General features: G+C 39.9%; 1 protein-coding gene across 4 annotated transcripts in view; it reads left to right on the plus strand.

Annotated features, from left to right (window-relative positions):
* mllt3 (MLLT3 super elongation complex subunit) overlaps positions 1–21,940 on the plus strand; it is an 81,244-nt gene that overhangs the window by 30,865 nt on the left and 28,439 nt on the right. For 3 of the 4 annotated variants that reach the window (XM_084712637.1, XM_084712635.1, XM_084712636.1), the window contains exons 3-7: positions 7,937–8,019; positions 8,126–8,269; positions 11,893–11,931; positions 14,426–14,554; positions 19,759–20,337. In XM_084712637.1, coding sequence (XP_084568763.1) covers positions 7,937–8,019; positions 8,126–8,269; positions 11,893–11,931; positions 14,426–14,554; positions 19,759–20,337 — 974 coding nt within the window. Of the gene's footprint in view, positions 1–7,936; positions 8,020–8,125; positions 8,270–11,892; positions 11,932–14,420; positions 14,572–19,758; positions 20,338–21,940 lie in introns of all 4 variants that reach the window. The other variant, XM_084712638.1, reaches the window with a different exon arrangement.

The following is a 21,940-nucleotide window of genomic DNA, read 5'->3' on the forward strand; positions in this document are numbered from 1 at the left end:
TAAAATATATGTTGTAAGTGGGGCGACTGTGTGAGAAGATCCAGCATCAAATGTCAGAAGATTCACACATAATGGTTCTCAGGGGACGTACAGGAGTCACCTCGTCCCACTGTGTGTGCTGTTCGTCTGGGATCAGGAGCATCCCCGTGATTTTTTACCCCAACCCCCCACCCCTGACTTCAACCCTGTAATTCTCCGTTCCAGCTGTGCTTGGTCCCTGGAGGTGGGCGTGTCTCCACACCTTTGTGGTTTCAATCTAGGACGTGCTGTTTCTGTGTTGTTTCTTGTCCTACTGTCTTTTCTTTTTGATGGGCATGCTTCTGTCTGTGTTCTTCCATGCTGTACATGCTGCTGGTTTGGGTGCTGGCTGGGTGGCAGGATGCCCCCCCCCCAATCTTTAACTGGCCCACACTTGCCACCTGTTGGGCCACTTATCTAGTGAGGTGGCTTCCAACACAATTCACAATGCTTCTTGCCTTTTTGTCCTTAATCTCGGCAGACTAATCTTGACCCTGTTGTGTTCTCGGGTCTTGTTGTTAGCTGATTAGCACGAGGTGGTTTGGGTCAGCAGAGTTCCTGCAGGACTTTGGAGAAATCTATAGTGTGAGCTTGTTTTTAAGGGACTGTGTTCAGTCAACCAGAGACACCGTCCCTACTGAGCTGCTAATTACCACACACCATTGTTAGAGCCTTGAATCTAAAGGTTTGTTACGCTGCTCTGCTGTCAGATGATTGTGGTTTAGTACTCTGCATATGTTTTTCAGACTCATGTTATGTCTGCTGGCTTTCTTAGTTTGCTCGGTTTGTCAGGACCAGGACCAGATTTGAGTCTTAGTCCTTTAAGGAACCAACAGAAATATGTCCGTAGCATCATCTCAAGCATCAAAAGTCGAACAGTGACATTGAATTCTTTGAAATGAATTTTATTTAAGTTCTGACCTGTGTTTGAGAACTTTGGTTTAAAAAAATATAAGGTATACCATATACGCCCACTTGCAGCTGACTCAAAAAAAACCCAGCATTTTTTGCTGTGTGATGTTTCTTCAAATGGACCTGCTTGTTTAGTAAAAGACACTACAGTAGCTGCATAGTGTTGTTCAGTGACATAAAGCATCATAAGCATGTGTAGCTTAAATATATATTAGTATATATTATGATACTGTTAAATAGATAATAGATGTATATTTTTAGCGTGTAATTTTTTTAATCAACACTTTTACATATTTATCTGCACGATCAATTTAGACTTTTCATCTTTTTAGTGGACCATATGGAGATTTATTTCATGTAGTTTTCTTCTTAATTCATGCGTGTAGAGTAAAATATTCTGTCTTTTATCCATAAATTCACTGATGTTCCCATTAAGCCCATTTTCAACAGGGACTCTCTCTTTTGACATTTGAACAATTTCCCTCCCTGATTTTGACCTCAGCAGATGAATTGGCTGAGGTCAGATAATTAATATCCATATTTAAATATCAGTATCACTGCATGTGTCTGTTCATTAATATTACTCCACAATGAGCTGAATGGTTTAAAATGTGTTTTTAGAGTGTTTTCAAACTACTAGCCTAAATTAAGGCTGAATGATGTTGACGGAATATCTAATTGCAGTTATTTTGTCTGATATAGCAACTGTGATATGATTTGCGATATTAGAGGAAAGGATCATTGTTACATAATTTTTCTCATTTTCACTGAAAAAAATTCAAATAATTATTATATATTATTTTTCAGGGATTTGAACTAACAAAGATATTTTCTGACGTCTAGAAAATGATGTGTTGGCCAGGACACCCCTGCAGTACGACAATATTTATTTTAAAATGGTATTTTGACGCACATTTTGGCTTAAATAAATCTTGCACATCTTGCGATTTGAAAATACCATATTGCGATTTCGATAAAGTTTCGATTAATTGTTCAGCCGTAGCCGAACATGACTAACATTTCAAAATCCTGAAAACCTGAAATCTGCACGCTAGATAGTTCTTCAGTGAACATTTATTGTTGCTTCCAAACATAGCAGCCCTCTGTTCAAATGTCATACATGTGCATCTAAATGAACCGACTCAATGTTATAATTTACTATTTTTTTGTAGTCATTTTTATTTTGTCATGAGTACTGCAAAAAACACAAGGATTGTCATTGTTATCGACATGTATCAATGCTCAGTGCACTTTTATTTACATATATTTATTTATTATATTTTTCTTTGTGGAATATCCCCCAGTTGCATTTTATGATCCACAAGTGAAGCATATTTTATTAGAATTTTCCTTCATCCTGAGCCTTCCTGGTACACACAGAGGGTGATTTTGTTCTCCCTGGAATAAGTCACAGTTTGCGGTTTTCCCTTGTTCTTGCAATTCATTGAAACATACATTCAACATGCATTGCAGTTTTTTTTAGAAAAGCTGCTGTGAAATCAGGCATTTTGGGTCGCAGTGATCCCAAGTCCAGTAAAAGCCCACAAAATCATGGAGGGACTGGATAGAGTGCAGCAGATACTGGATGTTTAAAGCCAGTAGTGATATTTTGAGTTTTAAAAAATCTAATCAATTGGTCATTTTAAACAAACATTTTTGAGAAGGATCTCTAGAATGTGGTTATTAAAGAAGACAAGCGAGGAATTTTACAGTTGAAATCCAGCTGAAAACTCCTCAGTGCTCTAAATAACCATGCTTTTTCTTTCTCTGCCCCGCACATGTGGACACCTGCTGCCCAAACGCCTGGCATTTCCACCCCGACTGATGCTGAGCTGAATGGCTCCATTAGCAAAAGAGGGATTAACAGTAAATTAGTGAGCGGAAGGAGCTCATATTCGAGCCGCAAGCCTCACTGAAGAATTTCTTATTTCCAGTCTTGTCTTTTGTTTTATGGTCAGATCTGTCGTCTCGCTCGGCCTCATTACAAACCAGTCTGTGTAGAAAGGGCAAATACATAGTGACTGGCATTGTTCTGTGATTGGCATCTGGGTTTAAACCCAGGCCATGTTAATAAACCACACAAGCCCGTCCCGCTTTGAAAGCTTCTGTGACCACTGGCAAGTTTTCTGTTACAGGTCAGTGGTTGCATTGTGCATCTCTGCCTCGCAGACGCTCCTTCAGATAATATTAACCTTTTCAACCTGAACTACTGAACCCCAGCCAAGATGCTGCCCTGACTTCTCCTTCACATGAACTGGCTTTATCCTCCGTCTTCAGGGTTTTCACTCTCCATTTAACCAGAACTTGACCTGCTGCTTGAAATCTGTGCAGAGGGAAAGATAATATTTGTTTGCAGTTACAGCACCACTGGTGCTTTATTGACAGTGAGTTTGGACTATATTCCGACAGTATTTGTTGCTGAGATATGTTTCTTTTTTTTAAATGACTAATAAAAGGCAGGTCAGGGAGGTGCTCCCACTGAAACATGATAGACATGCAGGATTCCCTCAGGTCACTGTGCCGAGCAGCATCTCATCTCAAGATCCATTTAGTTTCATATCTAATAACGTCTAAACAATAACCAGAGTCATTAGATATATTGCTGTGAAACTGTGAAATAGCATGTTTCCCCTGGACAGTTATTTTATAACAGTGAATGGTTTAAGGCTGCAAACAGATCTTTTTTTTTTTTTTTTTTTTTTGTCATTTGATCTATGAAATGTCAGAAAATAGTGAAACATTTCAGTTCGCATGTTGGTTGCGAAAAAAGGATATTCAGTAGAGCTGCAATGATAAATTGAATAATTGATTATCAAATTAATTGCCAACTCTTTTGATAATCGATAAATCGGTGTGAGTAATTTTTTAAACTAACAGTAGTCAAAATTCTCTGATTCCACCTTACTAAATGTGAATATTTTCTTTCTGATAGAAAAGTGAACACCCATTATAATTTCCACCAAGGTTACATATTTATTTTAGTGTTTATCTGACTATAAACCAAAACCATACAGTCATTATAGAACGAGACAGGGCATTGCTGCTCAGCCTTGCTGCCAGTATTTCCCATTAACCACTAATGTCCCACCCGCCTAAAAAGCATTTTTCCCCGTAGACCGCCATTATAAAAGAGATGTCAGTAAAACTGTTGACAGGACACTTTGAACGGCAAAGAAGCTCAGTCATGACTCTTTATATTATGAATTTTTGATCCATGGAGTTTTTATATTTGTTAAAATTCCCTCGAGCCTAAAAAAGCCATTTAAAAACTGTGATGTCATCACAATGTAAAGTCTATTGGGCAAGAGAGGAAACGGTACTGCACATATTCAGTAGGCCGTACAACCAGGAAGTTAACCTGGAAGCTGGAGAATCTTTTTGGCTTATGCTCCAGGCGAGCAACTCTCATTGGACTGAGTGGTTGTCATCTTTGCATTCACTGCTTAGTTCATTATAATACATATATATATATATATGGTCAAAACCAAAAAATAAACAGATTACTATTATATATGACAACAAGAAGTTTCAAATTTCCTGATTTCTGAGATGGCTGAAACCAACAAATGTTTGAACATTAAAAAAAATGGCAATAAAATAACCAAAAAATAACCAGAACTCTCAACTCATCACAGATGTCCATCAGAGAGTGATTGCAGGATCATTTTTTAAAGGGGATCCCAGAGATAGACGCTAATATTTTTATGCACTGGCCCCATGGGAAACAAAGCCCTTAAATTTAGGTTGCCATTTTCGATGGCCCAAATCTATGTAAAAAGAATCCAAAAAGGCCATTGAACACCATTTAATTCTTAATTTACTCATAAATTTTCATCGCTGTTTAGTTTTCTCATAGTCACCCTTTTGTGTTTCCGTTTCTTCTGTAAGGATCACATTAGCGCTTTGAGTTTAGTGAAACCACACATCAGTAGCCCAGACGCATTGGCAGCTAGCCAACAACAAGTAACGTTCACCGTTTTCATAGAATGTTAAACTAAACTGTGCGAAGGACCTCAGGTATTTGTGGAACTGTAATGTCGTGTTGGCAAAGGCTTGCAGTATGGGGATAAACTTGGTAGCCACATGGAATATTTGGTAGCTGCAAAGGAACTTTTTGGCCTGTGGCTGTGGGCCATTAGACCATGCTTAATATCAAACCCTGGTCACCATTCTTCGATAAACAAATGTAAGGAATTCTAACAAAGTATATTTATGTTGCCTTTTTTTTGTTTCTAGGAATGTCTGTGTTTTATTATTTTTTAACTCTTATTCATCAGTATCAGAACAGTATTGGCGAGATTGACTGTAGCTGCAGTGAAAATATCTCAGCATGACATCACGTCTACCCAGTTATCCATGCAAATAGAAAAATATACCAACTCGTCTATAGAGTTTATGTGCTCTAGTGTGAATTTTTCTTTCCATCTTGGGCTGGTTCAGCTCATCTCCCTCTCCACCTCAGTTTGTGTAAAGGTGTGCTGGTGAATGGGCTCTTTTAGCTGGGTGTAATTGAACCTGACCCACATGCACAATTAACTCTAACCCATAATATTTGCTCAGTGGTATTGGGTTTTGGATGGCCCGGTCCCAGCGGTGAGGTCGACCTCTGCGTAGTCAGCTGAGCCATCAATCACTGCTGCTGCCTGAAGGGGCGGGGCTCAAAAAAGAAATGAGAGAGCACAGGGATGATTTGATTGGTGCCAAAGTCTTGTCAGGACTGAGGATGACTCAACGTATTTCCAAGGACTCCTGCATCACTGAATGCCACGCTCTCAGTTGTGTGCTTAGAAACCATAATGTTTTCCAGCGGTCTGCTGTGTCCACTTCAGGAGAAAGTGAGGGACCAAATACTACTTTGACATCTGTCTAAAACTGAAAATTGACACCAAAGTCTGTTTACATTACATCATGGTGAACTATTAATTTTTTACTGTTATGAACTTCTTTTGCTGCTATTAATACACACTTTAATAACACAGATTAATTTGGGAATATTGACATAATTTGATCATATTGAAAGTAAAATATGGGAGAAAAAGGTATTGTTTTTTTTTTCTATCAAGCCATCTTGAATTGATGTCCACGTGAATGGTGAGAAATGCTGATTTTCATAACTCCTGAACCACACATCATACAAAGACAAATGAACCCACTTTTTCCGACAATATTGCCACCAGTGATGAAATGGAAAGGTCACTGACATGTTAAAACCACTTTTTGTTGGTTAAAAATAGGAAACTAACACATTTTACTCTCAAAACAATGTCAATTTTGCAAATTTGTTTTGCAGGAGTGCAGTAGCCCAGTGAAACTATTTTATTCTTATATATCATTTGCAAGGTTATTATGTGGATTTAATCAGAGAATATGGAATAAAAGTCTGAGGATGAGTGTCTGAGTGTCAAAGCATCGTCATCAAAGACGTGTTTATTAGGTCAGTTCTCCAGTCACTACCCATGACCAAGTTGCTGGCTTGATTAATCCATTATTAATTGATTAATAAATTAATAGGCAGCTATTTTGATGATTGATTAATCAGTTTAAGTAACTTTTTTAAGGAAAATTTCAGATTCCAGCTCCTTAGATGTGAATATTTTCTGGTTTCTTTACTCTTCTCTGACAAGTCAATATCTTAGGATTGTTGGCAAAACAAGATGTTTGAGGACGTCATGTCTCGCATTGTCCCACCCCCTGCCTAAACTTTGAACGTTCGCAGTTAATTCTCACTGAAGCTTTGGAACCCAAATGATATGTGGGACAGCCCTAGTGTTTCTCCTGGTGCTGATGTCTGTTATCACTATAACTAACTAAAGTAAGCATCAAGCTCCTGACTTTGGCGGTTCATTTTTGGTGGCCCAAATGTAAACTTATGTAGTTGAGGAAGCTGGCGGCACACACCGCCTTATGTTGCTTCCATTGATGTTTCAGATTCACTCCACTAAAACTTCTGCATTTCTGTTGTTGTATTGTTTCTGTCATTGTCTGCCTTTTGTGTTTCTGGTTCTTCTGGAAGGATTAAGTTTTGAGTCAGCTTAGTAAACCCAGACTTCAGTCAGCCTGAGATATCGCTAGCTAGCCTGTGGCAAGTAGAGGGCAACTGGTTGGTCACAGACTTACTTTTTGTGGCCATGGTTCATGTCCAGCCCTGAGGAAGTAACTTGCATGTATTAGATTACAGGCTGTACAGTAGTACAGTAGTGGTGGACTGATGGTTTATTTTGTTCCTTTAATGCTATAGGTCCATTGTTAAAGAAAGCCATTGGACATCTTAAAATCGTCCTCATGTCAGAGACTTGCAGCATCTTACATATCCTCCATTCATGCTTTGCATTAGAGTGATATTATCTAAAGAAGAACCAAACCCAAGACCTGCTTTTATGTGTACTCTGAGTAAACACACTCAGGTCTCCACATACAAGGACTTAATTGGTAGTTTTTGTGTGGAGTCCGCTGGGAAGAGAGGCTGACAAACACACACCTCCGGGAGAAGAACAGCTGAGCCCTAGTAGAGTGTGTTTGTCTTTAAAAGCCCAGGAGAGCGAGGAGTCTTCACCTTGTCATGAGGCGGGCAGATTCACAGGCTTTAAAGGCCCTGGTTCTAATTTAGGCAGCAATTTTTTTTTTGTATTGATATCAGCGCAGGGAATGGAAATGGGAGTTAATGAGATCTCGTGAGAGTGGAGCTGCAGGTTCAGTGGCTCGGTAACGCGCAGAAAGACTTCAACGGCAACAGTCACATCTGTTTTCTTACACCTGATTTTTGTGTCAAGAATGGTGAGAAAATGTTAAATATAATGATAATGTTTTCGGACTGTTGGTCTTCAGCAGAGCGCCTGTCCCCCAGAAATCGCCAACACACACACACACACAGCAGTGATTGGATGAGGGCCACTACTTTGCATTTCATGTAACTAAATGAACTGAAACCAGTCTTGGTGTTTTGTTATTCACCTTGTGCTGAAGGTCAATGGCCTCTCTTTAATAGCAGATGTATTTTTCATTTCAGTGTGCAAGGATCCACCGTACAAAGTGGAGGAGTCTGGATACGCAGGCTTTATCTTGCCTATTGAAGTTTACTTCAAAAACAAGGTACATTAAACATGTTACTCAGCAGCAAATTGAACATGATGTTGATTACGTCCTGACAGACTCATCCTGACTGTTCTCCTCTTTTTTTCCCTCCACTTTTCCTCAGGAAGAACCGAAGAAAGTTCGCTTTGATTACGACCTGTTCCTCCACCTGGAGGGCCACCCGCCTGTCAATCACCTCCGCTGCGAGAAGCTCACCTTCAACAACCCAACAGAGGAGTTTCGGAGGAAGCTGCTGAAAGCCGGAGGGGTAGGAGGGCGCGGGGAGAGGCCGGGGCTTGAGTGACATTTCTTAATGTGATACAGCAACTTGCACTGCAGCAGGGTAGCAGGAAGAACTTTATTTTCCAGGAACAGACAATAGAGTTCAGTGCTGTTTTTTCAGAAACATACTTCTATAAACTCACAGTCTCAAACAAACTTCTGCACTATTAGTTTACCTGTCTTCAGCCACAGGGAACTGGCCAGGGTCAGCAGCAAAATATATTTTAAAAAAAATCAATACGTGTATGCTATATTTAGAATATTTTCCCCACTATACCTTGCCTTCAGACAGCCTTTTCTGACAGGAAACGCTGTTATAGAAGCCAAATATCGCTGTCTCTCTCACTCAACCAGACTTCTTTTGCAAAAACAGCAATTTTACCTGCCAGTGCACAGGAGTTCTGTGCATTGATCTGTTAGTTTGTCACATTTTAAGACTTTGGTGAATCTGAACTCACCTTTTAAAACACAAGTCACACAGCAACACAAACAAACTAACCAATCCAGGCAGCTGTTGACTAGAAACTTGAGCGTTTTTCACACTAAAATCACTGATTTTTGATGAAGTCTGGTTGCTTTGGAGAGAGTGATATTTGTCTGACATAACAGCAGGTTTCCATCAGAAAAGGTAAATGTAAAGCAGTGAAAATATTCTAAATATTGTAGAGCTGCATCAATTAATCGATTATTGAATTAATCGCCAAATATTTCGATCATTAATTAATAGTTTTGAGTCACTGAGTCCAGTATAAATGTCAAAATCTTTCCTCTTGGCCAGTAAACTGAATATCTTTGGGCTGTGGATAAAACAGAGATTTGCAGACATTATCTTGGAATTTGGGAAATGGTGATCATTATCTTTCACTATTTTATGACATTTTTCTGACACTTAGTGGACCAAACAACCAATCAGTTAATTGAAAAAATAATCATTAGTTGCAGCCTTAAAACATAGTGTACAGTTAAACTGATTTTTTTTTTTAGGTGTCAAAAATCTGCTGCTGACCCTGTGCGTAGCAGGACATTGCTTAGCTTCCTACACTGGTACTCCTGCTGCTTCTCCAAACTAGGGCCACGTCACTGACTATGGATAAGTACCTCATACAACCACACTTGAAATACTCTGAATTATCCCTTTAAACTGGTCACTGTGTGTCCAGTGCCTTGCTAAGAATACCTTAAAAATAATTTTGAGACGAGCCAGTCGTACAGCAGCGTGCAAACTCTAATATTCCTGTGTAATAATTATGTAATAAAGCTGACTAAATGTCTTATCGTCAGCACTTCCCATAAAAAAAAACTAAAACAATGGAGGGATGCCCTCTTAGCAGGCGATGGTTTGAGTCATCAGTTGTGAAGACTTTGATTCTCTTTGTGTTTTGTCAGTCAGATCGCTGCACTCTTTTATTGTGCCCTGGTGTTGTCTCAAAATGACATCACAAAACCAACTGATGGCAGCGGAGAAGGGCGATGGAAACTGTTCTGATCTGGTCAAATTACACTTCACCTTTGCTCTGGGAAACAACACCTCTGCGCTTTCCTTTGTTATCGTTTCCCACATTGTTTTGTCAAGAAAATGTTTACATGTTTTTGTGTTCCTAATATTCCATTGGCCTAATAAGGCTGCTGTCATTTCACTTAATGGCGCCATCGCAGTGGAAAATCTTCCAGTCCTGAGAAAACTGCTCTTTGTTTAACTCTTGTGCACTGCAGCTGTTGTTCACAAAGGAAGTGTGACTGTGGACGCCAAATGTCATTCTGTTACAGTACATGAGGTGTAACCTGACCAGGCTGCTCTATTGTTTGACTAGTGCTGTCTGAGCTTTTTCTATATTTGATCATCATTTTATTTCAGAATTACTTTGCAATATAAAGTTAGTAGAAACATATACGTAGATGCCAGAGATGATCTTGCGCTAGTATTGTTTTTTAGTAAACCTAGAAAATGCAGAATGAATAGAGCAGCACTTTGATCAGCTGATCTAGTCAGTAAAGCTCTCTGTAGTAAACTGGCATCAGTTTACCTTTATCTGCTTCTCAGGATGTTTTGATCCAGTTTGTTTTACAACCTGATCAAAATCCTGTTAATATTGAGCATTTGCCAATATTAATAGTTACCTAAATGTGGATTAAATATGTGACAAATTGAAATGACAGTTGTAGCTACTAAATTCAGCTTACCTCACTTTTCACAAGCTGTTTGAGCCAAATGCTGAGGGTGGTTGAAAACTGTTAAGTTGATCAGCATAAATTATTTATACGATGTGGATAAAAGTTTAAATGTTTGAATGTGACCCCTGAAACGAGACATGACGCAATGAACTACAGTTGAGGGAAGCGGTTCGTGCACTGTTACAGAGTGATGCCTCTTTTGCCTCTTAAAAAATCTTTGGCTGAGTGCAGACTACGGCTTGCAGAGAGTAAAAAGCCAACAGCAGCCAAGTTTTTGTTTGACCTGCCATCAGGTTACTCCTAACCTCCCCCTGTGTCATTTGTTTTCCTTTTTTTTTTTTTTTTTGGAGAATTCATTGTATAGACTCATTTTGACTAATAGAACCCCCCTTCCCCCCACCCATCTTATCAGAGCCTAAAACATCAACACAACTAAGGAAAAGTTGCCAAATCATCTTACCCCTTAATAAAATGCAGCACATCTCTAAACCATTGTGCAAATTTTGGAGGATAATAATCTTTCCATCTAATTAAGATTTGTTGTCTGGCCATTAGCGTGGCAAAAGTCAGGAGACTTTTTATAAGCACAGTATTACTGTTTAAACCAAATAAAGCTATATCAAATATTAAATATAAAATGACAAAAATGAGGGAACTTACTGTAAGAAAATCCCAATACATGTGAAGTCATCTGCCATTTTAACCACTTAAAGTGATGATCTGTGGCGAAGCTGCCAGCTGAGTGCTGCGTTCGCTGCTCTTTGCTAATAAGAGAAGAGAGATAACAGCTGTTAGCGTCAGAGCTCACTGAATCTGTGTGTTTTACCAGCTTTAGGTGTCAATCAGAGTCAATCACTAGTGCAACCATGTCATGTATCACACACACACACACACACACACACACAGTTTGCTCACATATAGAGTGAAATGCTTGCAGTGTGTCGTCCAACTGTGATTAAGGAGCTGCATTAGCAGGCTGCTATGGATGCAACACAGCAGAGTTCAGCAACGACGGGATCAGATTTTGATTTTGATTCTGATCCGTTAAAGTATGCTGGATCTGCCCGTGATCCCGATTCTTAGGATCAGCTTGGGACACCCCTGGTTGCTTCCTCAGTGTCTGGTGCAGTCAGCGTGTTGGCCTACGGCCAGAGGACCCCTGTAGTCTGGAAGTTTTATGACTGGAGCTAAGTGCTCTGTATTTACTTTGCCCTGCACCCCCTTCTTAGCCTGAGAAAGGGCTCAAGTGCTGACATAGACCATGTCGAAACTCTCATTCTCTATTGTGAGCAGGAGAGTCTTCAGTGTCACTTCTCTGTTCCTTTACCTCCTTCCTCCTTTTCCACAGATTTGGATATTGATGAATAATCCTAAAATGATGTATTTGACTAAGCATAAATTCTGATAATCATCTTTTGTTGTCCCTCTCTTTAACAGACGCGGGATCCTCACAAACGAAGTACAGAAGACTCAAAAGTAAGATTTCCAACATGTTTTTTTCGGGGTTCATGGTTGAAACCGGCTCGTCTAAAGATGAAAAGATGTGGACACCTCTATAAAATGGCTTCGGATTGCTCTTCATGTAATGATACCAGTACTTTTATCCTGGCTGGGAGATTTACTGTTACGTTCCTTGGCACTCTGGTATACAACACGAAGCAGCTGTGTTGTCTTAAGTGCATATTCTGGCCATCGTTAAAGCCCTGTAATGACAGCGTGATATTCCAGAAAAAATACACAGTTTTAGATGTTTGACTGTGTGCTGTGTGTGCATATTTGAGGCTGTTGGCACTGAAGATGGCAGTTCACTAATTCACGTCTATGAAGTCTTCCTTTAGTCTAATAAAAGCCTAATTCATAGTCCACATTGGACTACTTGAAGTGAACAAGAGTTACTAACTTTACACTGGTTCATTTTTGGAAATATGTTGAGACTGGAAGACGGAGAAAACAACTCACTTTTCTCTGTCCAAAATAAAATCCAGCACCAACTAGGGCTGCAACTAAAGATTAATCAAAAAAAATAGTTGACAGATTACTCAACAACGGAAATAATCGATTAGTTGTTGGTCCATAAAATGTCAGAAAATGGTAAAAACTGTGTGAATTTGTGGTTGTAGGGGAGCTATGTGCATAAAATATTTCTTGGCAAACATCAGTAGAGCACAGTGTTTTATATTTCTGCTTGTGTGCGGCTGAACCTCTTCAGCTCTGCAAGGACGTCCACAAAGGGGGGCCAAGTAACACTTCAGAGTCAAGCTAAATTTTGGTGATGAAAAAAACGGCATGGCAGTTTTCAAAGAGATCCTTTGACCTCTCTCCTCGAGACATATGAATGAAAATGGGTTCTATGAGTTCTCAAGAGTCTCCTCTTTATGATATTTCCATGTAGTTTTTTTTTTTTTTACATGCACTGTAAATGTGTTATTTTTGCCTCTTCTGTTTAAATATTTTGCATTTTGGGTCCATAAACGGTATTGGAATTGTATAAAATGTATCTGACTGCAATTCTGAGACTCTTGTGGATTCATTGAACCCAGTTGCGTTCATGTGTGATGATGTTAGACCACATGGTAGCCTTTTCATTGTAGAGAGACCATCTTTTTAAAACTTGGCCTCTCTCTATAAAATGATGTTTAGAGACCTCAATGATAATGACAGGCTTATGAAACTTCACAAGCACAAACTAGAGACAAGGGACATTCAGAAGATGGGTGGCTTTCCTGGCTATATTGGCAATAACAGGGTTTGTGAGTAATCACTATCCAATCACTGCAAAATTAATTGTCTTGATCGCAATTCACGGCATTGATTTTTCTGTGGTGACCATCAAAGTCTTGGTGTCTTCATGTGGTATTTTTGGAGGGATTTCTGACAATTTTTATGAATTCTCAACAGGTCAAAAATGGTTATAATCTTCTAAGCCCTTAGAGTTTGAATATGTGCCTAAAGAAAACACAATCTTTATTACAGATTAATGTCCAGAAAAAACTTGACATATAGTTCTGAGCTGCATCTCAAATTAATTGTCATGTTTCAAGCTTTCAGATGATGTTTGACCCTTTCATGTGGCAGATGCTGTTGACCTGCTATCCCCTGTCCTCCCCTAAAAATGACAGAAGGGAGCGAAGGAGTGGAAGAAGTTAAATGAAGGAGATGCTCGTTAATTAGAGGGCTTTACAGAGCTTTGGACAGAACCAGGCTAGCAGTTTCCCCCTGCTGTGACAATAACTGCAATACCGTGGTCATGTGATGCCTACTGCGGGGTTGAGCTCATTACCGTCACCACCGCAAATTTTATTTTGAATGGTTAATCTCATGTTGAGATTATCATGGATTTATTTGACCACGTCTCCAAGAAGACGCTGCACTTCAAGGCTGATTTCAAAGCCTCTGAAAGGGATACGATTGCACAAGAGCCAAAGTTGTAAAGATGCAACGCTAGCGTTAGCATTAGGTTACGTTAGCCTTTCCTGTGTAGCTTACTTCAGGCCTCACCCCATCATTGTTTCAGCAGCTGGGAAACAACAGATGAGACTTTTCTTGGTGTTGAGAAAGTGCAGCGTTTATTAACTGATACACTGTAACTTGAACTCTACATTTACTGCCACACTGACAACTTAGTGTTACGTTTATGTTTCTGCTCCACTATGAGCAGCATCATCACCCACTCACGTGCTGCCCTGTTCCTTAAAGGAGCTACGCTACGCTAATGACAGTATGCTTCAATAAAGTCCAATAAGATGTCAGTCGCCATAATTTGTTGCTTTGTCACCGCAGTAAGACAAAATCCATACCGTCACAGCCCTAGTGCCAACTTTTGTTATTTTGATGCTCTGTGTTAATGCCCAGAAGGATACAACTGGGATCTCCAGCCCTACTTTTCAACTTGATGACTGTGACCCAAAGCAAGATTTGTCAAAGCAAAGAATCCTCTGATCATTGTGGTTTGTCGCTGTTCCTCTGGCAGGTGATGGTAATGCAGGAGGGCTCCACCTCCCTGTTCGGCCAGCACCTGAAGCTGCCTACACTTCCCAACAGCTCGCTGACATCCACCTTCTCCGACCCGAAGAAGAGCAAAAGCTTCCATGGGTCAAAGGTCAGTGTTGTTTCCAGGCACTGGCCCGGAGCTAAACAACCTTCTCCTCCTGCCTGCCTGCCTGCCTGCCTGCCTGCCTGCCTCTGCTCTCTCAGCCCCACCCAGCTCTGAAATGTTTTACCCCTCTGAGTCTCCGGGCCCTAATCCCCCCACATATTTGGCAGGTTCAAAGACGTCCAATATATTTAAACTCAGGGATTTCAAAGACATCCAACTTTGGCTTAAGCAAACTATATCTTGGCTGCAGCTCAGCTATAAGCACTTACTCCACAGACTGAGACGTGCTGTGAATCCCTGACAACCTGTGGGTTTGAAGATGGCCATGTTCTGCTCTAATGTCCTTTTAAAACCCCCTATGAATAGAAGATTTAGACAATAATGTTGTTCAAAGTCAGATTTGAAGAACAGATGGGGAGGAAAGAACAAAATAATAGCTCCAGAAGCTACATGTGAGATCTGAGACATTATCTCGTGCAGCATTAAATCATGTATGTCAATAAGCCGGCATGTTGTTTCCATTATGTGTTATTTTTAGTCCCTTTAAATAGTGTCATTTAAGAGCCAGGTTAGGAGAGGCCCGTTTCACATGGAAACAGTTTCCAGTCTAAACACAGTGTGTGTGATGAATTACTCGTGGAGCAGGAGGTCACACACACTCACACACACACACACACTCACACACGCTCACCCCCCCACTCTCCTTCACATTCTGAGAAGTCCAAAATACTTAAGTTTTCCCCCCATTATTTATTAAAGTCCTATTATAATACTACAGCACCTGCTAAATTTGAAACAAAACTGCATTTAAAGGGATACTACAAAAAAAAAAAAATAAAAAAATAAAGTTCCATATTTTTCTCTGGGGCTCTAGTGCTGTTTATCCATCTAGATAGTTTTGGTGTGAGTTGCAGAGTTTTGGAGATATCCAGCTGCAGAGATGACTGTCTTCTCTCCAGTGTAATGGGACTAAATTGCATTTGGCTTGTTGTGCTCAAAAAAGTCCCAAAAAAAATTCAACACCTGTGTCTGTTACCAGAATTCATGACCTGATTCTCCACAGAAGATAATCCACAGACCTTGTTGTGAGCAGTTTCATGGAGGAAATATTAGCCGCGAGCAGCAATGAGCATGGTCCAAATAGATTGCAAGTGTTTGGATGCTTGTAAGGAACAAGCATTGATAAGACACACAAGACACAGTCATGCAGAGGTTGTCACATTGTTGGCAAGTGGGACCTTCAGATCCCCAGAAAAAAGGACTTACGGTCTGCGTCACTAGGGAGACGGGGTTGCCGCACACCTTCTTACAATTTGACGCAATCATGTCAGATGTGCAAAACTGGAACATTTTTATCTGTTTAAACTTGAAATGCTTACAAAAATGGTGATAAAATTCTTCAATAAATCACACATCATTCTGCTGGTTTCAGGTGTTTTGTCAAATGTTTTGGTGACATTTCATCAAACACTGAACAAAAAAAGAAAATGTTTTGCTTACAGTAGAAATTACAGCAAGATATTAGATATGACTGCAGACTCACCGCTTGACTGATCTCAAAACAGTTTGAGACACTTAATATCAACCATCTGTAGAGTGTCTGCTGATTTTGGTCCCATTAGAATGAAGACTTGTAGAGATACAGAAGTTAATTGATTTATCATATTCTGAAGCTCTGTAGGACGTATTTTGTAGGACATGGCTGTTTTTTGAAATTTGAATTGCGAAATTTCTATGAATTTAGATTTGTTGTAATAAGTTCTGTCCACTTTAATCAGTTATTACCAAAATACACACAAAAACACGCAATGCACTGTAATACGTTAGTTCAGTGAACACTCCTTAAATTCTCGCCTTGGTATGTCAATGCATTAATGAGTTATTACACATTTTAGAAAATGAGCTATTTCAATACAAGTTGATTGGCTCATAAAATCCAAACAGATTGACGAATCAAAATTCCGATGATAAATTTAGATCAGCAAAGTCCGTAGACGATGTGGACTTATTTTCAGGAGGATTGGCCCAACGCTTTTAAGACGAGTTCACAAATATAGGTTTTTGATAAACTTGGGAAAAAAGTCATAAGTTAACATTTTTAAAAGATGCAGATAAATTCAACAATTAAAGTGAAAGAATTCTGAATCTACCCTAAGCCGTTTTCAAGAGAATTGCAAAGCATAAACTCGATTATTACAGCACCACCTTTAGGTCAATGATTGTCTTTTTTGTTGCCTGAGTAGTGGGTGGAATTTGCAACACACCATCACCATTTGCTACACAAACACTTTTAGCAGAGAAAAATAAGAAGTAGAAAGAATAATCTGACCAGAAACAATAGGGGTTCACAGCGAGCAACGCTGCTGGGACCGCTAACTTCTTTCTTTCTAGTAGAAAAGAAAATAGTTCCAACAGATTCTGCTGTGTAATGAAAGTAGTTCCTACATGAAACTAATCACAACAAAGTATGTGGATTATCTTGAGTAGCCTGAGAGACACTGGTGTTGAATTTTTCAAATGTTTTTAAAGCAGAGAGCCACAGAGACCTGTTATATTGAATATATAGCCAATATCTCCAAAACTCCACAGCTCACACCAAAAAATGTAACTCTTCAGGGGAAAAATATGACTTTTGTAAGTTTGGGGTAAACTGTCCCAGTAACATGAGTGAAGATAAGACTTTACTGAGTAAAACTGACATGTTACAGCAGTTCAAGAGATGAGCTAACAAACAGGGAAAAGAAACAAACATAAACAAATATGTGAATGAAATAAACTAAAGACTAAAGAAATGAGTCAAAATAAAAAAAAAAGTACAAATATTTCTGTGAATGTAGACGCACAGAGCAAACCTTCATTGCTTTATAAGGGTTTCCTGATGGCCTGAGGCCATTAAAAAGTCAGGTCTGGCCAGTGTACACAATCAGCCAGTTCTCCAATCAGGCCAGCGTTCAAATAAATAAAGAGAAACGTTTGGAGGAAAAACATACGAATAGGATGAAAATGATGAGTCGATAAATACAGATTCACTCTCGAGCTTATCTTAAGTACCAAATCAGGGCCAGGAGAAATTTTGTTTGGCCAGTAAAGTTTTCACCCACTTGCCCAACCATGCCAGTGGATAGAAATGTTGGATAATAGATCGTATATGAAAAATACATTTGAGTATATAGTCGCATTAATAAGAACATCACCAAATATTCAATACCTCTTTCAATACCACAGAAAAAAGAAAAAAGTCTCAGGTACACAGAATAGGATTTCCTTTTCTTTTTTTTTATATCATGATTAAAGGGACAGTTCACTCAAAAATCACTGCATTTCCCATACCCACAAATCCACTGCAGTAGAATCTACAATAACTACTTAAAAAGCTACTGGAACTACTTTCTTTTCACTTGTCCAACTGTGCAAACAAAATATATTTATATATATAAATATTGATATTTTTGGCACCCTTGCACTATACAGCATTTTATACATTATGTATGACTGTAATATGAGATGTATAGCTGGAGATATAGAAAAGAAGATGTTATGTCAAAATATTTGATATAAAATACAATACAAGTGATAATTCAACTTCCACAAAAAAGGCCTTGGGTGTATAAGAAAATCCTAAATTTAAATTACTTTCAACTAACAAAAGTTGAGGAAGCTCATCAACTTATAATTGTTTCATTAATGTTGTTTATTATATCAGGAATTATTATTTACTACTGGTAGGTACTGACATAATTATGATGTATTGATTAATAATTTGAAGCCTTCTGGTTTTCATTGTTCTTTTACTGATAGTGATTGTGAAACAGGTATTAAACTGGTTCTGTGTGATGTTAAAAAGGTCTTATAAAGACTTAAATGAACCCTGCTGAGGCCCTCAGTATAATATCATTCCTAGAAGTAAAAAATGTATTCAGTATTTGTAATTATGATGTGCTTTCAGTTCCACTCTGACAGTATTATCATTACTAAAGGCCCCTCAGTGATTTACATCAACGTGGGTCACCTGCTAACCTGCCAATGTCACGGTGCTGAAAGGTTTGTTAAAAAGTGCCACTTTGGTGATCTCTTCAATGTTGATGGCAGCAGAGGCGCTGTGTGTCTCCTCCAGAGCACTAAACCAGTTTTTTATGTCGGGCTGCCCTAGGAGGCACGCTGGAGTTTAGAATGAGCCGGCAGCTTTACATCCTGAGGTCCCGGGGTCACCAGCAGATAGACAAAATGAAAGGTTTTAGAGGTGATTGGGCAGAGTTGTAACACACCCCGTCGTCTAGACTGCTTTAATGGGTTTACTGCATTGATGAAATATTGACAAGGGGGCTGGAGGTGAGACCCGGGGACAAATGGCCCCCGTCGTTAGGAGGAATGCATTTCCTCCTTTCTCCGCATTGCTCTTCGCTCCACTTTTAAAGTTGCGCATGTGTGGCTGCTGAAAAGGCCCCTTCACCCCACTGAACAGCACTGTTCAAAAGAAGTCCTGAGTTTGCTCTTTAAGCCCATAGATGGGGACTAAGAAGACCCTTTTGATTTTCTTTCAAGAATAGACCTCTTTTCACAGATGGTAATGCCAAACTGCAGGGTGGCATGCATGTTTTCTCTTGTGTAAAAGGCAGAGGATTAATCTTCATTTGACCTAGCTGCCTGGTTTTTGCTCACTTTGTTGTTTGGTTCTATGCATTAGAAGTCGTATGTGTCGTCTAAAGTGCAGTGCAAAGTTGACACAATACAAACAGCAAGAAGATGACATAATCACAAAGACAAAGAGGGGTTTGAGTGAAGCTTGGAAAGGATGAGTTTTCAAAAAATGAACCACTATTTTTCATATTTTAAGTAATACAAAGTCATGCTATCCTCAGACAACAGTATTTCTCAGTGGTTAATTATGCCCTTGCCCTTATTATGTTTGCCCACTGACCTAAAGTGGGATTTCCTTCTACCCTGCTCCATAATCCTTAAAGCTGAAGTTTTCCTTTTGTAGCTTATGTGATTCTGTGTAATTCTGCTCTAACACCCTGAATGTTGGAGAGAATTTCTTGCTGTTTTTCCTACATGACTTAACTTGCCATCATGCGGCTCATACATCATGATTTAGGCTGCCAGACACCAAGAAATCTAAGCCCTATTGCTCATTGTTTGGCCTTTTCTGCTGTAGGATGTGTTCATATGATGAAGGATCTTTCTCATTTGTTGTTTTGAATCCACAGGATGGCTCCAAAGGAAGCGGTACTACCCTTCTCACCACCGCCACAACCACCAGCACCAACAGCAGCAGCTTCTCCAAACTCCACAAACCCTCCAAGGACCACAAAGACAAGCCTCCAAAAGACTTGAAAGAGCCCAAAAGTGCCTTCAGAGACTCTGGCTGGGAACCCAGCAAAGCCCCCAAAGAACCTTCCAGGAAACCCAAAGAGAACCAGCCACTTAGAGATATCAATCCTAAAATGGGCTTCAAGGAACCCAAGTCTTTGTCCAAGGAGCATCGGACTGAGGGAATGAACCACGGGTCAGGGCTGAACAAGCGTCTGTCCACCCCCGAAGGTGACGATCACCTGACCAAAAAACGCAAAAAGGGATTTGTGGATTCATCAGGGAAGCAGACGTCAGGGCTAGATGCTCAGCATTTGGATAAGAAACTCTTGAAGGACAGATCGCAGATGCGAACAAGTAAATCGCGACCGGAAGGTGACGAGGCAGAGCGCAGGAAGGTGTCGGCGCTTCCGCCATTCCAGGACTTGGTGGATCCCAATGACTCTGATATGGAGGACCAGTCCAACAAATCCGATGTGAGTAGAACATCTTTTTTTAATCTTCTTAAACTTTTAACTACAAATTAAACCAAGGGTATAAGGGTGGGTTTATACCTAAAGGTCAAGTCCTTAATCAAAGCAGTCATGTGGTGGAAATTATTTTCGATTATTTGTTGTGCAGTTGGCGGGTAAAATCATAAGAAATGGGCCAGTTTCTACCTAGATATGGTACATCGCGGAAAACCACCAGGTTCTGTTCATGTTGGTGTTGATCTGGAGCACATATCAGCAAACTTTAGAGGACGGTGCATGTATGAATGTCTCAGAAGACAGCGGGTATTAAATAATTAAATATTGCAGGCTGGTTTGTCTCCTGCCAGCCCGCATTTTGGTAGCAAATGCTCTACTAGTTCCCCAAAACAGGAAACATTTTAAACCAAGGAAATGGCTTGTACAATGAAACACTTACTGTCTTTGGTTTTAATGGTGTTCACACCAGAAATGAACCACTCCAGACCTCACTTGACAGCGGTCCAAGACCACCCTGTCAAGTTGGGCCACATTGTTTGGCCCAACCCAAACAAACCGCACCAAGGGGTGTAAATGCACCATGGTTTGGTTCAACTGGACTAAACGAGGCTGGTGTGAACCCACCTTAAGAGTTCTTGGTCTGTCTTAAGAATAAACCAAGGAGACCCATGTCCATTTTCTCATCGTGGAGGTCTAGGAGACAACCGCCCAGCACATTGGACTCACTGATATGAGCTTTCAGACCACTTTACTAGAAAAAGTGGTGAAGGGAGGGGTTTTGGAAAGGTATCCAATTCTTCCAAGTCTTTTTAAAGGGGGGGAGGGTTTGTTGGTCCTTCCTCTGCGTGGAAGGGCTGTAAAATCAAACAACCAAGAGCCAGAGAATCTTCTTTAATGGTGGTCTGGTGGACTCCAGGGGGCTGGGCAGGGGGGAATTGGAAGAAGGGGTGGGCACCAATAAACCTAGTGGGAGTTCAGCTGCATTCATCTGGGTGGCCAAACAGGAAGTGGACGAAATTGAAGTAAGACAGTTAAAAGATGCAGTTTTTCTGCCTTGTCAAAAGCAAATGGCTGATTTTATACATGTTAAAAATAAGTATTTATTAGAAACAATTGAATGTGGATGTCAAATTTGACCAGTTACACACATTAAGTATTCCTCTGTACCTCTAATAGCATTAGAAAAACTTCTACAGTCCATGTCCACAGTGGCTCCTTTCATGAATAGGCAGTTGACTGGGTTGCCTGGTCCACGCACATTTGGTGGAGAACCTCCCCATAAAGAAGGGCTGTTTTAAAGCCAAATAGGAGACAAGAAAGATTTATGGTTTTACAACACCTGAGGAGAAAGGGGAGACGCGGCAGTGAATAGCGTAGAGTTCCCCTTTAATCCTTTTAGCTTTTGAGAGAAGAAAAAGGGCGAGCGTTTGTGGAAGAGAGGTCTAAATCCCTGTGCTTTGAGCAGTTTTTCTTTTATGTGACGGTGTTTTCATTTCTATTCTCCGATGCTTGTATAAAGCGTGGGTCTTTATGTATCTTTCTCTGTAGGGGCAGCTTGTTTAGCCAGGGGAGTTATTACTTAGCACTAGCAGAACCTGTGTTTTTGTCT

Source organism: Lutjanus erythropterus, chromosome 23 (assembly GCF_056507025.1).
Source record: "Lutjanus erythropterus isolate fLutEry1 chromosome 23, fLutEry1.hap2, whole genome shotgun sequence".
In the NCBI taxonomy this organism is placed as follows: Eukaryota; Metazoa; Chordata; class Actinopteri; order Lutjaniformes; family Lutjanidae; genus Lutjanus; species Lutjanus erythropterus.